The 15,855-nt window shown below is 36.8% G+C and overlaps 1 protein-coding gene across 2 annotated transcripts in view; it reads left to right on the forward strand.

The window, feature by feature from the left end:
• GLRA2 (glycine receptor alpha 2) overlaps positions 1 to 15,855 on the forward strand; it is a 127,268-nt gene that overhangs the window by 14,683 nt on the left and 96,730 nt on the right. The window contains exons 3-4 of one of the 2 annotated variants that reach the window (XM_042867721.1): positions 5,436 to 5,503; positions 12,367 to 12,590. In XM_042867721.1, the coding sequence (XP_042723655.1) occupies positions 5,436 to 5,503; positions 12,367 to 12,590 (292 nt within the window). Of the gene's footprint in view, positions 1 to 5,435; positions 5,504 to 5,599; positions 5,668 to 12,366; positions 12,591 to 15,855 lie in introns of both variants that reach the window. The other variant, XM_042867722.1, reaches the window with a different exon arrangement.

Raw genomic sequence — 15,855 nt, forward strand, 5'->3', positions numbered from 1 at the left:
CTTTATGCAGTCATTAGTTACATGCTCTTTGTAGATTAGCTCAAGTTAGCTGGGTAAATCAGGACCATATCAAATGTTTAAAGGAATTTTCATTCCTGAACTCCTGGTTTGGAGTTTGAAATGAAACAGTGCTTGAAAACTGTTCTTGTACAGTGCCTTTAGATAAACCTGTGTGGAGATATCTTACTGCACCCCAGAGCTGGCAGTAATACACGTTTCTGTTATCATCCTTAGCAGAAAGAGGCAAGAATGAATGAACATGTTGTATGAACTATACCATAATGCTAAATGCAGAGCTGAAGAGGTTTTGTAGTGTGAGGTTCACTTTTCTCCTCAAGTGCTCAGTCTGAGGACAGAGGCATTCACTGAATGTGAGGCACACCAATCCAACAATTTTCACAGGCACTTTCAGGCACACAAAATGCATCTTAGCAGGGATTCTCATTCTGTGAAGCTCTGATAGGATTTCAACAGCATGACTCCTGTTACATTCAGCAAAACTCCCACAGCTGAAAACTCACACACCACTTCAGAACTTTATTACTCATTGTTTGACCTCAGACTGTGTCGATGCATATATAGGTGGCTTTAGCTGTACTTACCCCAGAGACCTTTTCTTTCTCTGACTCATTCTGCAGTCACCTGAATCTGACAATCACTGGAGTACTTGGCTTGTAAATCTCCAGTGGTACATTGCAGAAGAAAGGCTTTCAATTTTGGAATATAATGTGTCCTTTTTATATTCAGATCATGTTGTAAGATTGCATTTTTGCTTTTTGAAGTTAAACAAATAAAGAAAGCAGCTTAAATCTTGATGTAAAGGAAAAGTTTGCTTAATGTCATTTTGTTTATTTATACTTGTATGTGTGCCTACAAGTGCACTTCTGGAAATAGGCAGAACTAAGAAAACTAGGGGGAAAGCTAACCGTAATGCTCTCCTGCTGGCTGTTCAGTGTCACCTAGTTTGTGCAGAGCACTCTACAGATTTCATTGCAATAAATAGAATACTTGAGTAGATTCCTTAGTTACTTGATAGTTTTGGTCTCAATGATATCCATGGGAATGAGATTCCTAAGTAGGATTTAGCTAAAATCACTGCAGATTTGGCTCTGTTTCTGTGAGTGCCTTTGTGGCTCTTAGCCTTATTCTGCTGTTCATAAATATATATTGACATCATAGAATATGATTCTGAGTCTCAGATGCAACAGTGAGCACCCAAAACTGCTGCTATATTCCCACCAGGAGATATGGCATTCTCAGCAAGCTTAGTTATTGTACATGACAGGTGATCTTTCCGAATATGTTGGTTTTAGCTTGATGAAGCAGAACAATAATTTCAGCTTTATTTGGCTTTTTTCCCCAGTAAGTTACATCACTGCAAAGTACCATACAACTACTGTTTTTCAGAGGTTCTGGAGATCTCTGCCCTTGTGAGATTCTTTTTACTTTTAATTTCTTTTAATAGGTACAATTGTCATCAGTGGAAAATAAAAGCGATGGAAACATTGCTATACTAGATTGTGGAGAATACTTCCAAAGAACAAGGAATTTTCGGCTTACTGAGCATAGTCACGCTTAGGGAATCAGAATTATGTAATCCTCAGAAATCCTGTAGAAAATCAGTGTCCTGAATGAAAGGCATCACTCCCCAGCAGGAAGTGTCACCTGGATTTTCAAGCCTTAGTGTGACTGCATTGTCCCAGCATCATTTATTTTGCTTCTTGTGACTGACAAATTTCCTTTGTTGCTGAGACACACATGAGAACATGATGAAGGAAAAATGGAAAAAAAGTCCATTTTGTCTAAAGGCAGAAGGAAAGGTAAAGGGAGGAGAAGGCTCATGTAGACACATGTAATGAGCACTACCTGTGTTGAGGATCCTGTTTTCATACCAGGACCTTAAGTAAACTTCTTAAAATAGGAGCTTTTTCTCACCATAGTTTGGATAATACATTTAAGCATTAAAAAATAAATAAATAAATAAATAAATAAAAAAAGTACAAACCTCACTGCTTCCAGAGTAGTTGTAGGAGCCCTGTGCCTTGGAGGAAGTTTTCCAGAGCAATAAAGCCCCCCTTTTTTTCTGTGGTCCTGCATCCATGGTTCCTCAATACAGGACTGGCTCAGGTAGCATTTGATAGCACCTCTCCAGCCCTTATCCTGCTTGCCTCAGTCAAAGGAGGGAGGAAACTAGAAGAATGAATAACTTACTTCTGCTTAACGACCATGCTATGGTGACCCAGCAGTAGTTCAGGGATGTGCCTGCAGGGCCGTGAAGAGATGCACTGGCAAGCTCTTGAAGTGGTAATTTGGGTATATATAGTACGGCAGTTGAAAAACCAGAGTCCTCCATAGGAGATAGCTGTGTCAGGTCTCATGAGAACTGTGTTGGATATTGAAGGCTCTTTGAGTTGTTGGAAAAGAAATGGATGATAATACTTCAAGAATTTGCAACCTTCACCAAATACTGCTGCTTTACCTGGCTGTTCTGGGATCTGTGTTATCAGCACTCATATCAGCATGCAAATCCTCATGCTGCCTTCACCCACATTTCACTGCCATCCCTCATTTAGGCCTAGATGAGAAATCCCCACTCCATACATGAAGGGATGCCCAGTTTTTAATGGGATCACTGTCCTCTCACCTTGTCCTTTGGTCCTGCTCCTGGATCCCACCTTTGTGCCATTCCCAGTCTGCCACTGATTCCCAGGAGCAGAGCCCAGCACCTCCCTATGCTTTTCCTTCTCAGGGAGCTGCAGGAGGAGTAAGGTACCTCTCGGCCTCCTCCAGAATGAACAGCCCAGTGCACCCTCAACCCCTCCTCACAAGACCTGACTTCAGCCCTATTACCAGCTCTATTGCTATCCTCTGAACGCTTCCAAGGACATTAACATCCTTTTCATGTTGTGGGGAACAGAACTGCACACAATACTCATCAACCCTAAATTTAGCAGTAGCATCACCTCTTTTGACTGGTAGGCTATGCTGTGTTTGATGATTCGCAAAATGCATTTTTCCAAATGCAATATTTTTTGTAATATTCCTACTGTAGACATTTTAGCTACATGGTTGAAATTAATGTGAAGAGAAAAAGGCTGCCAGGTGCAGTCTGGACATAATGCACGAAAATCACAGAGCTGGCTAGATAAGAGAATGTAGAAATGCTTAATTGCAGTTAGAATGATCTCCAGTGCAAGAGTACAAGTGAATCTTTTCACGAGCTTGCCAAATGAAGGAAGCTTTGAAGCCACGTTATCAAAACTGGAGATTACTAATCAAGAACTGCAGTTAACAGCTGGGCTTGGTTCAGCATTCATCTTTCAACATTTACTACTCAGCACAGGGACTCCCGCAGATGTTGAGATGGATTCACCCCCTTTGGCAACTGACAAGGAAAGGATTCACTCATCTTAGTGTCAGATGGGATAGAATGGTTTTATTTAGAGTGTCTGGTAAGACACTATGTTTTGGTTCTAAGAGAAAACACACCAATGCTTATAGTTCTGCTAAGCAGAGTTGTACAGAGCCAAGGCCATTTGCAGCAAAGGGCCCAAGGTGCTGAACGGGAGCAGAATTAGGACAGCTGACTTAAACTAACCAAGGGGATATGCCATACCATATGGCATCATGCGGATGGAGTTTTGAAGGGGGTGGGAGTTTATCTCTCTTCTGCTCATGGGAAGCTAGCTGGGCATTGGCTGGGGGGTGGCAAGCAGTTGCTTGTGCATCACTTATTGTATGCATTCATATGTATTTATACACATATGTATATTGTATATTGTCACATTTATTTTCCTGTTCCTTTTTTCTATCTTAGTAGATAGTTTTATCACAACCCATGACTTCTACTTCGTTTATTTTTCTTCCCAGTTCTCTCCTTGGTCCCACTCAGAAGGGGGGGGAAGAGGGAGTGAGTGAATGACTGGTGCTGGGCCATCTGTTGAATTAAACTGTAACAACTCTCCAGCCAGGTGGTCACAGCTGTGCACCTTTGGTGCAGGAGCTGTGAGGCAATATGCCACAGCAAATATAAAGGAGTATTCAGTATACGCAGGGCTTCTTGTAAATGAGCATTGAGAACTTCCCATGAGTGGTAAATGCCTCGAAGTCACAGGAGATGTATGACACATTATAACGTCAGGCCTGTCTAAGAAGACAGTTTATCAGGGAGTCCCATTGGCTGCCACAGCAACAGACTATGAAGAACCAGGGGGAAGTGAGATGCAGGGAATGTAAATGATATCCTTACTGCTTGTCAGAATGTCAAACATCTACTTTTTCATGGATTTGGGCATTAGCTACTTGTATTTTTATTTCCCTATATTTCTTTTTTTTTTTTTTTATTGTTTTGGCCTAAGTATTTCAAGAAAAAAGGCATTTTCCTCATGATCTAAAAATGATTGGCAGTCTCAGATGTGCTTGAAAGGCACCTGGACTGCCTACTTGTTCATTGTAGGTGAAACAACTATTTGATTATAATTATTTCTTAAGTTTTTAGAGATAATACTTTTTTTTTTCTCCAGATTTTAGATTTTAGGCAGTAAAATCTAATTAAATGCATTTTTTACTTTTGAAGAGTTTTAGATTATGTTCACAAACCTTGGCTATACTGAAGTGTGAGTATGTGAAATGATACACTGGAAAAAGCAATGGGGTGTGCCCTTTTTATACAGTACTTCCTTAAGATGTTTAATACGTACACAGTTCCTTCCCTGGAATAATAACATCAACTTCCCTAGTAAAAAAAATCAATAGAAAAAAAAGAATAGAACTGTTGCAAACCTTGATGCTCAGTTGGTTACCTTTTATTTTCTGCTACAATTAGCCAAGATTTCCTATATACGTTTTACTAACTTCATCATTAGAAGACTAAGATAAAATTGGATTCTTCACTCAGAATCAGTAAATTATATGAAGTTGGTTTTTAAGATTATTTGTTTTCATATGCTTATAACTCCCCTACTACACCATTGAAAATTAATAACTATACATATAAATGATCAGGAAAAAAAGATTAGTGTAGTGATATCTTACTTTTTCAAGTTAACACTGAGATGAAGAGAGTGGGATAGGTAATCTCTCCAATTGTAAGTCTGAGAAAACAGGGAGATTGTGGTTGCAGTGTTACAGGGAGTGTGTCCTACACTGATGCTATAGATTAAGAAAGAGCTGCTACAGCCATGCCCTCACACAACATTTCTCCTAAACCCTAGAAGGATGCAGTCCTCAGTATTTATTTAGTGACCTCCAGTGAAACCAGTACAGCTAATTCAGTGTTGATAACATTCTTTCTTTTGATAGATGTTTACATGATCTGTTTGGGAAAACTCACTTTCTGCTTGTTTTCAGCCACATCTGTACCAGATTGTACGGAGGCTGAGGGATCTATACTTTTGTTTCAATGTATATTGCAACATTTTTATTGCATTCCACAGGTCCTCCAGTAAACGTTACTTGCAATATTTTTATCAACAGTTTTGGATCAGTCACAGAAACCACAATGGTAAGTGCTATGATGCCATTGGCAAGAGAACAACAATACTTAATATATGTCATGAACACAACCTGTCAATTTTTCTATTTATTGTTCAACTTGCAGGTCCTCCTGTAAATGTTACCTGCAACATATTTATCAACAGCTTTGGTTCAATAGCAGAAACTACAATGGTGAGTGGGACTGGTCATTGAAGCCATCTTGTGAAGGAGTGCGATGTGATGTAGAATAGAGATGCTCTAGATGTGGGAACATTTATTAAGTTCTTAAATATACTAATTTCAGCTAAATTAAAATATAAGTTTTATAAAATAACTTTATTTATAAAAACCTGTTGAACTCAACTATCACATCTTAATATATATCTGTAGTTGCCCATAGTCTGTATTGACTGTGATGGCAGTAACTACAGGCATGCCCAAGGCAGCTTTCCCAGATGTTAGCACTGCAAAGGCAGAAAAGTTGCTGGAACTCAGCTGTGGGGCTGCTTGCCAAGGGCTCAGTGTTTGAGTGGTTCTACAATCCTTGCTGAATTATCTGCTGCTGCAGACTGGGCTGACAGAAATACCTGAACTGTCTCATTTAACTTAGCTATATCTCTGAATTTAGAAATCACATCGGTAACTCAAGTAAATGCAAGTAAATATAGCTATGAGTAGACTTCATTATTTTCAGGGCCAAAATCATACTAGAAAGTGTTGGGACTGCAGATGATGAAAATTTTTATTTTGACTGAATTCAAAGAACACTATCAGCCATAAAATAACTACCAAAGTAAAAAATTCATTTTAATATTTAAGAAGTTAAATAGTTAAAATTATCAATTGAAATTAGTATTTTAATACGAGATAAGATTTTTAAAAATTGCTGAAGTTCAGGATTAAGAAATAATAAGAAAAATAACGGTGGTGACAATTGTTGTCTAATTTTCTTTTTTAGTCTGAAATCTAAAAAAGCTAAACTTTCATTTTCTTTAATACTTGCTGAGGAAAAGCAAATCCAAGTGCATGTAAGAGTGGTTACTTACTCAAGCACACATGCACCTGACTAATGAGTTTAATGCATTTTTTTTTTTTTTTTTTTTGTGGTTCTCATATAATGTGATAAAGATATAGTAATTACCAGGTGCGTGTGTGTATCCATTCTCTAAAAGACCTTGCAACAGATCCCAGTTTTACTTTATATTCTTTAAGTTTCCTCTTCCATAAAGTAATCTAAACAGAAAGTTCCCACCTTCACTGAAATTTTGCAAGAGTTATGCACATTGCCTCAGGGCACAATGTTCAGGCCTTCCTCTTTTTTTTTTTTTTTTTTCCTTTTAAAGGCAGAGTCAATAAATGTAGGACTGCAGGACTGAGTTCTTATTAAAGAAAAATAAACTTGTTACCTACTGAAGTTACAGCAAAGAGCTGTTTTCTATTATAAAATAAGATAAATATTGGCTTGAAATAATTGCCTTCTGAAGGAAGAAAAGATATTTTGTCTAATTCAGGCATTTTATTTAACATTAAAATACTTTATTCATATGTAATTGCTTGAAAAAAATCTACAGCAGTTATTTAACATTTTCTAGAGGAAAAAAGGCAAGTAGTTACTAAAACAATTTGCATTCTTAAATAGTGTAGGAAAGATTCTTCTATAAATGACACAGCTATAAAATACATAGTTAAAAAGTAAACAGTAAAGTTTTAGAATATGTATCCATAGTCTTTTAAAAACAACTTAAAATGGAACTAAAACCAATGTAAGTTTTATATGAAAACTCCCTTAACCTTTATTTAAAATAATTATCAGCAGACAACATTTTGAAAACTTTGCTTTCCTGTGTTTAAAGAGTTTGAAAAGACAGATATGAATGTAGACTTTTTTATCCAGCTGTGTCTGTTGATCTTAAGATGTAAAGACATTAGCATAACTTTAAGTAGCAAAAAAATCCTGCACGTCACTGGCTTTACAAGATGGCATTCAATGAAAATATTTGCACGACCTAATGCTGATTGCATTAATTAGACTCCTTCATTGCTTTGATTAAATCCCCTCATTGCATTTTACCGTCTATCAAATATGTTAATGTGCACCTTTTCAATGTTCATTAACACATTCTGCTGAAAACAGCTAAACATTCAAGTTGATAAAAACAAAGACTGTTGGCTTTCTTATTTCGCTTTGTTCGTGATGCTGGAAAGTATGGAAAAAGTTCTCTTAGATATTGTTTGGTACTTTGATATTCACTTTCTTAATGCTGTAACTTCTTTAGAGACAAAGTGACTAGTTTTAGGATGTTTAAAAACTGGTCTGAGAGGCAGACATCAATTGCTGTTGCAGCTACTTTGTTTTTCTGAAATAAATACAACTGTGGTAAAAATGTTGGCATCCCTTGTGATAAACAATGAGTTTTGTTTGACCTCTAGGATTCTTTTTCCCTATAAAATGCACTTGATCATTTTGATCAATAAATAAAAAATTAAATTAAAACCCTGGATTGTTAGTCAGAAAGGGACATTCCAGCCTCAGGGGACAGGGATGCTTAGTGAAACTGCATATATATACTGAAGGGACGTTGTCAAGATATAACTTTGAAGAGCTGCAATAGCTCACTGGAAACCTTGGGAAATGAAAACTTGTTTAGAGAGGATTTCAGCAGGAGGAACATGGCAAACCGGATTACAGTCCCATACCTACTAAATTCATTCAGTTCTCAATAATGTTAGCAGGAGTATCTTCTGTTTTCTTGTTAGGATAGACACCAGGAGTACATTTATCCCTGTGTGAATAGCTAGCACAACTCATGCATTTTCTTCTAAAAGTTAAAACCTATTTAACTGAGGAAAGAAACAGAGTTGTGCACTGACTCTCTTCAAAAAGGTTAACCACTGTCTTCATGAGTTTGGCTCCCAAAGATTTACAGAAACAAAATGCCAATGTGTGAGACTCTCTGCACTATTATATACAGGTGGGACAGTATCATGATTTATTTTGATTTGTTCCAAAAGCAAGTTTCTTCCACATTAAAATGATGTATATTATACCAAACCAAAATATTTAAAAGGCCAGACCAGAGTCAAGATGGAACTGTTGGAAATTTTCTTTATTGATCCACATGTCATCATTGAAACTTTAATTTGCAAAGAAAGGGGGAAAAAAAAAAAAAGACATTCCTGTGTAACTTCACAGAATAAAGTGATTGTGCCATTAAGCTTTATATCTAATTTTAGAAGCATTCATAAACACAGTATTCAGCAGAAAATTCAGTGTTGTTGAATATCACAGATGAGTAATCTGCATCAGGCTGGGCAAAGTCCCAAAATATTCAAATGTCCAGTGTCACTAATGACCAGGATATTTTAGCTATCAGCTGTAGGAGAAGCTAAGAGCAGTTCCTACATTCATGAGCTAATGGTTAATTACAGAAATGACTAACTGTGGGGACATTTTTACTGTAGTTACGCCCTGTAATCAATGACTGAGTATGCAGCAGGTTCTCTGTTGGGATAAACATATCAAACTCCATTTTAGGGAGAAAAAATCTTAGCTGTGGCTGTGTGGATGATATTCCCATTAGAAAACATACATTGCAAATCAATTTATTAGATCCCAATTTGAGCAAATGAGCAATTTGCATACACAGTTTAAACTGCACAAAGGACTCCCACTGATGTCACTAGGGACACCCTACATACTCAGGTGTCTAGTTAAGCAAGATCTTTTCTGTTATGGCCTTGAAATAGATTATTAGAACACTATTATTCAGCTAGCATTCATATTTTGCACTTGGAGAGAAAATAGTCTCTCTGGTCAGCCACTCCTATGTCTGCAAGACCAGCTAAGTTTGCTGTTAGCATCAGACATCTGACTTAACACCTGGGGTACTAATGTGATTGAAGGGGAGGATGGGAAGAAAGATAACATCAAAGAGGAGTAAGTCCAAAGCATGTTTGGAGACAGAAAACAGCACTGAAAGGGGAGTGGGACTTCCCAGCACTCCCTGTCAAAGTAGTGCCTGAGGCTAAAGGACCACAGAGCTTTGCTGAAGGCTTGGAGGGGGAACCTGGGGTCTGTGGAGCTGATATCCTTAACTTTGCCCAGCCTGAGGAAAATAGAAAACATTTCTCTCTAGACTTCTGTAACAGAACTTAGTATATGTGGACTGAGTCCCTAAATCTTCATATAAATCTAATTAAACTGCTCAGAAGAATATTTCTTTAGTATATTAGCATTGTCCTGGTCTTATGGCTTGAGAACAGAGGAAAACTCTTTATTGAGTTGCCTTGAGCTATCACTGGCATCAGTACTGCAACTGAGATTGAAAATTCAGGTCCACACTTCTCATTCAGAGCAGTGGTTCTGTCAGAAAGGATTTGTGGAGCAGGTGTACTTGTGGTAGTGTAGGAGTGCATTACTACAGTCCTCCTACTCCTACCCTCAGGAACTTGCAAAACACACACCATAGGCTGCCTGAGCTCCATGTTGAGATATCATCCTCAGGAGAGTTTTCCTCTGGGAGATAGTTAAAGTGTTAGCCCAGGAAAAGTGAATTCAAAATTCTACACATGATTACATCTGACTGTGTAAATGCACGTCCCTCCTGGCTGCTTATTCCACAAGCAGAAGAGGAAAAATATAATCATGGCTTTATGGTGTGAAAGTTATATTTCCATTTTTAATTTCTTATTGACATATTTTTATATATACATAAATAAACATATGTTTATAGATAGTGAAGCCAGTCAGAGAGCAACAAATGTTTCAGTGCTGTTTTCTTTCTAACAGCACAGTCTGTAGTGAAAAAAACTCTTTGAAGTGTATTGGTATGATGGCTCTAATATATTTATGAAAATGTATGCTGAAAAATATCATATAATCCTACTGGCATTATTTATGCTTTTGGTATAATATATATCATATGTAAGCCCTCCTACAAATAAGGATTTTCCTGACTCACTTTTGTTTGCTAAATCACCAACTGCAGGAGTTCATGAAAGAATATTTATTTTTAGATATTTCTTTGCAATTTGCTGACTTGACTGATTTATGATTTCTGTGTCATGGGTGAAGAAATACCTCTGCTTTCCACGGATTTTGTTACGTATCTTATTTCAAATAAACATGAAAAAGTGTTACATGACTAGTTATAATGATTATATAGTATAATTTCATTTACTGATAACACCTCTTGCCTTCTTTTAAGTAGAGAGAAAATAAAAAGTTCTCCTGTCTTCATAACTAAAACTGTCCTATACAAACTTGTAAGACAGTTTCTAAGATCAGGAAACAAAGGAAAATATGCTCAGGGTTGGTGCATTCTTGCAAGATTTGATATTTTATAAGCTCAGTACAGTGAGTAACAACTTGATTTTAAACTGTTATGAAACAAAACCATCATAAAGAGCACAATGTCTTGTGACAAATAGTTACGAGCTTTTGCAAGATCTTTAAAAAGCATGCCATTCATATAGGCTGCTATCTGTTCTGTCTTGCGCTGATTAGATGTTTTGATTCACATCTACCCAAGAGCAAAATAGAAATAATAAAGGAAGCAAGAGAATACACATTACTAGTGAAATTGTGAAACATCATCCTATAGGTCTCAAAAACTGTATTAGTTTCTATGATAGAAATATTCTGCCAGGGCAGCAGCACACTTCATTGTGAATCTACCAAGTGAATGGTGGGAACACCAAAGGTTGGTGGGCCTCATTCCACAACTCTAATCAGAGTGAGAATATTTGTTTACATTTCAAGGGTGTTTTATATTTGTTTACATTATTTGTTTACATTTCTTTAGACTGATAAAGTTCAGTGCCCTATCTGAACACGTGTGAACTTATACATTTTCCAAGTCAAAAGCGTAGTTTTGCCTTTTTAATGTACTGCAGCTACCCCCAAACAAACCCTAAATGTGAGGCTTTGTACAGTTGATGGAATTATTTGCTAATGTAATTTTTCAGGTAATATAATCTATATAAATATTATTAAATATTTTCCTTTTAGATAATAGTAGGTGTATTTTAAGAGAATATTCACAGAATATCTAACTGTGGTAATGTAAGGCAAATGTATGCTATAATTGCAAGGAAAGATAGGCGAAATTATGTTCTTACTTGCTGACTTTGGAAATACAGAGGAGAATGGGCACTAGCAGTTTTCCATTCCCTCCACTGGATTCTGGATTAGACCCTAAAAGCTCTTTTCACACACCCTTTTAATAGCCAGTTCTCAACATGGTGTTAATTCTGGTTCTAAATGAACCTCTATGTAATTGCTGTCTTCCCAGTTGTGACTAACAGACCACTGAGCAGAAGAATGCAATTAGAACAATTTTAAGAGGATGCAGGAGAGAGAAGTAAATGAAAGAACGTACAGAGAAAAGCATATGGTGGATGGAAAAAGGATAGAGACAGTAAATAAGAAGTGCTGATTTAATTTCTTCTGTACAAATCTGGCTTCACTGAAATTAACAACTATTCACGAGTACATTAGAAATGATTTACGTATTGGAAATAATTTATTTGAATTAGCAGTTTTATAACAAATTTGTTGAAATTCTATGTAGCTAACCACAGCGCTTTTTTAACTTTCCAAATACCACTGGGATAAAACATTGTATTTCTAAGAGAGTTATATTTAACATTGGATGTTGCAGTTGATATTTTCTTCATAACTGAAGTAATTTTGATTTGGAAAATGTAACAGTTTGTTTGGTTCAGTATGATATTCAGACTGCTTTATTTTCAAATGACAACTCTTGCATCCAAAGGATGGCATAAATGTTTGCTATAATGCTGAAATAAGTCTGAACCATAAAGAAAGCTAAAGTGAGCTTCCAGTTTTTCTAAGTGGCTCAATAACCTCTTTACATGGCATTTCTGTAGGACTACAGAGTGAACATTTTTTTGAGACAGCAGTGGAACGATTCACGCCTGGCTTACAGCGAATATCCTGATGATTCCCTGGATTTGGATCCCTCCATGCTGGACTCTATTTGGAAACCAGATTTGTTTTTTGCCAATGAAAAGGGAGCAAACTTCCATGATGTCACAACAGACAATAAGCTGCTAAGGATTTCTAAGACTGGAAAAGTGTTGTACAGTATCAGGTAAACCAGTTAACTTTATCTGCTCTTCATGCCATTCCTTCCTCTTACTCCCTGTTTTTTTCTAGATGTAGCTAGGCTTGGAGAACACAATTTACATATTTGATTTTTTATTATCCATGTGTACAACCAAAATGAGATTTAATCACAGCAGGATAGAAGGAAAATTTGCCTACATTCCTTTACTAAGTCTCTTAGTTCTCACAAGATAGTAAGTTGCACAGCGGTACTTTCTAGCCTTGCTGGAAACTTTATGTTGTCTACTACTTTACTGATATGCCTCAGGAATTCCCATCAGCATTATTAGCTGAAGTCACTCCTCTTACAAAGAAAAAAAAATACCAACTCTTCCATAGTTTGTCAACTGCAATTCAAAAATAAAGGGGAATGTTATCTTAAGTGGCTACCAAAAACCTGAAGTAAAAATTGGCTTGAAACACAACAAATTTGACACACAAGTCTCAGGGTAATTGGACGTATCTGTTCACAGATAAAAATAATTGGAATTATGGAAAGCTTTTTTTTTTTTATACTAAATGCACTGAAGTGTGTGTCATGTGACTGGATTTAGGCTGAATGGATAAATGCAGTGTGCCAAAATACAATTGAATATTATCTGATGAAATGGGACATATGTAAAGAACCAATTGCATTGCAAAAGCATCAAGAACAGCAAATCTGCAATATTTGTTTAATATTCAGCTTATTGTGTGCTGTTAATTTAGTATAAAAAATCATGGTGAAAAACACTGCATTATTGCAACAGTTTAGAAAGATAATATCGTGTTCTGTGTTTTCCTAGGATGCTTTGCAGTCAGTTTCCTGCATGGTGAAAAGTAAACATGGTAGTACCTGTTTAACTGATCTGTTTATTGAATTTACTCACCTGTAAGGAAAATCAGCTGTTAAGACTGTAGTTTCTGATCAGGCATTCTGGTTCATGATCGGAATTTTCTCTGAGGAATTATTATTGATCCAGGTTAAGGACAACTGAGTTCTCTAGGATGCTAAATTAATAAACAGTAGCATAACATTTCCTCCATTTACTTAATTCCTTTGGAAATTCCTTGATAAGAACTTAACTATGTTTGGATGGATCAGTCAGCATGGAACATAAGTGTTCACTGAGCAAGATTTCAAATTAACATACCTGAACAGTCTGAGAAAAATAGTAGCACAGAAGAGTGAGACTAGCACTAGCAGAGTGATAAATATGCTGTCACTTACAAATATTTCTTGTTTCCCTCTCAGAAAGAAATGAATGCAACTGTTTGTTTGAATGACATCAGCCACCACCTTATTGGAGGCAACAGTGCAGCTGAGTGCTGTTCTGAATACAGATGGATAATTTCCCTGACATTTGTTCATGCAGGAAAAATAATATTTCAAGCTGTCATACCACATTTGTAAAATTCCCACTCCTAAATACAAATATGTGAAGTAGAGTAAGCAATATTCCAATGAAGGTCTAAGAAAATCAGTCTTACCTGGTGCCTCTAATATGGCATATAATTTTGAGTAATATTTTACAGGGAAGAAAACTTTCTCCAGTACTGAACTTTGAAGTTATAAGTAATTAGAAAAACTTCTCTATGTGCTGTTTGTCAATTTCTTTTAGTTGTGTTATGCTGAAACAAATAATATTTTAGTGATTTGTTTCAGTGCACTGAGGTTGGTAAAATGTTGCCATTTTCACTCACAAACCAACCAGACCTAGCCTGATGTAATGGTATTTAACTTTTAACATTTAGATGCTCCTCATGTTTAAAATGCTTTTAACACACATCTGGGAAGTGACATTGTGGTCTATTTTGTCGTATGTTCAAATTTAATAGAAGCAAGGGCAAATTTGTCTTGTATACATGTAAACCACTGTCTCTACTAAATGAGTTTAGAACAACTCCCTGTAATAACTGGGTAAGAACTGGGGTGTGGGTATTATACAGCAGCAGTATTCATCTTCCCTTTAGACTTCATCTGAAAGTGGAAATACGCTCTCTTAGAGGCATGCGTGGCTTATGCTGCTAAATGCCATGAAAAGCAAATCCTGCCCTTTCTGAGAAGAATTTGGACCTAATATGATCCTTATTTTACATTTGGTGTAGGATATATGTGCTCAGGTAATTTATTGCAGGATCACAGAGGGTTTAGACCTGCATTACCTCCACCACAACACATTGCTTTTGGAATTCTTATGTAGAATCATAGAATCATTGAAGTTGGAAAAGACCACTAAAATCATCTAGTCCAACTTTCAACCCATCAGCACCATGCCCACTAACACATGTCATTCATGTCACCTCATTATAAGCAAGAGTCAGTTTGCCTTTCTTTTAGTAAGGGATTATCCATCTTGCATTCATTGGTGATGATAGGCATGACATAGATTTCTGTCACTGTTTTCCACACCGTTGTTAGCTATTATGATCATGGTTGCAGTCTATTAAATCTATTCTCTGGGAGTTGTTATGGAATTAAAGCCGGAGTGGCTGATGTACTCACCTATGAATCATATAAGTAAGTTTAGGATTCTAAACCTATTTTTAGGTATTTTCTGCATGCTTGGATGACTACTTTGGTATTTGTTTTAATCTCAGATATCATGGTATATATGCTATATAAAACCTGAGGCAAGACTGGTACAGAGAAAGAGCTTCTGAGCTTACAATACTTGGAAATGAAGGATATGAGGAACATGAAGGATTATGGAGCTATAGTGATTTAAGTCCATTTTCACAATAAGATCTTCATTATTTTGAAGAGAATTTGAAGTTTTAAGGTAGAGGATGACATTTTGCTCCAGACCTGGAAGCTAAATGGCACACAGCCCATGTCTTTAGAGAAAACTAGTCCAAGTCCTTGTGTACTGCAGAGCAGCCAAAAACCTCTGGGAAGGAATTCGGCATTGCTCAGTATCACAGATATATACACTTTTGTCCCTAGTGAGGTGACAACAGCTTTTAGAGGTGCATGCATTTTAGAAGTCAGCAGTTACAGTAAAGTTATATTCAGCAAGCAACTGCACTTCAGTCAAGATAAGTCTCAGTGGCACTCTTTGAGCTGCACAGCACTGTTAAATAACTATAGTTTTTGTTTTAAAGCTCTCTGCAGAGAGTGCTCAATGAGAGGGGTTCATTACAGCAGTGTTCAATATAATTGGCTTATGTTGTGTATATACTGAATGCTGAAAAACAATGAGACTAAATCTCAGCCCACACAACGTCACCCTCCAGATGCCTGTGACTCATCCCTCTGAGCTCACAACCCT

The sequence above is a fragment of the Lagopus leucura genome, unplaced genomic scaffold (assembly GCF_019238085.1).
Source record: "Lagopus leucura isolate 7727_CA_CO unplaced genomic scaffold, USGS_WTPT01 Super-Scaffold_100001, whole genome shotgun sequence".
Lineage (NCBI taxonomy): Eukaryota > Metazoa > Chordata > Aves > Galliformes > Phasianidae > Lagopus > Lagopus leucura.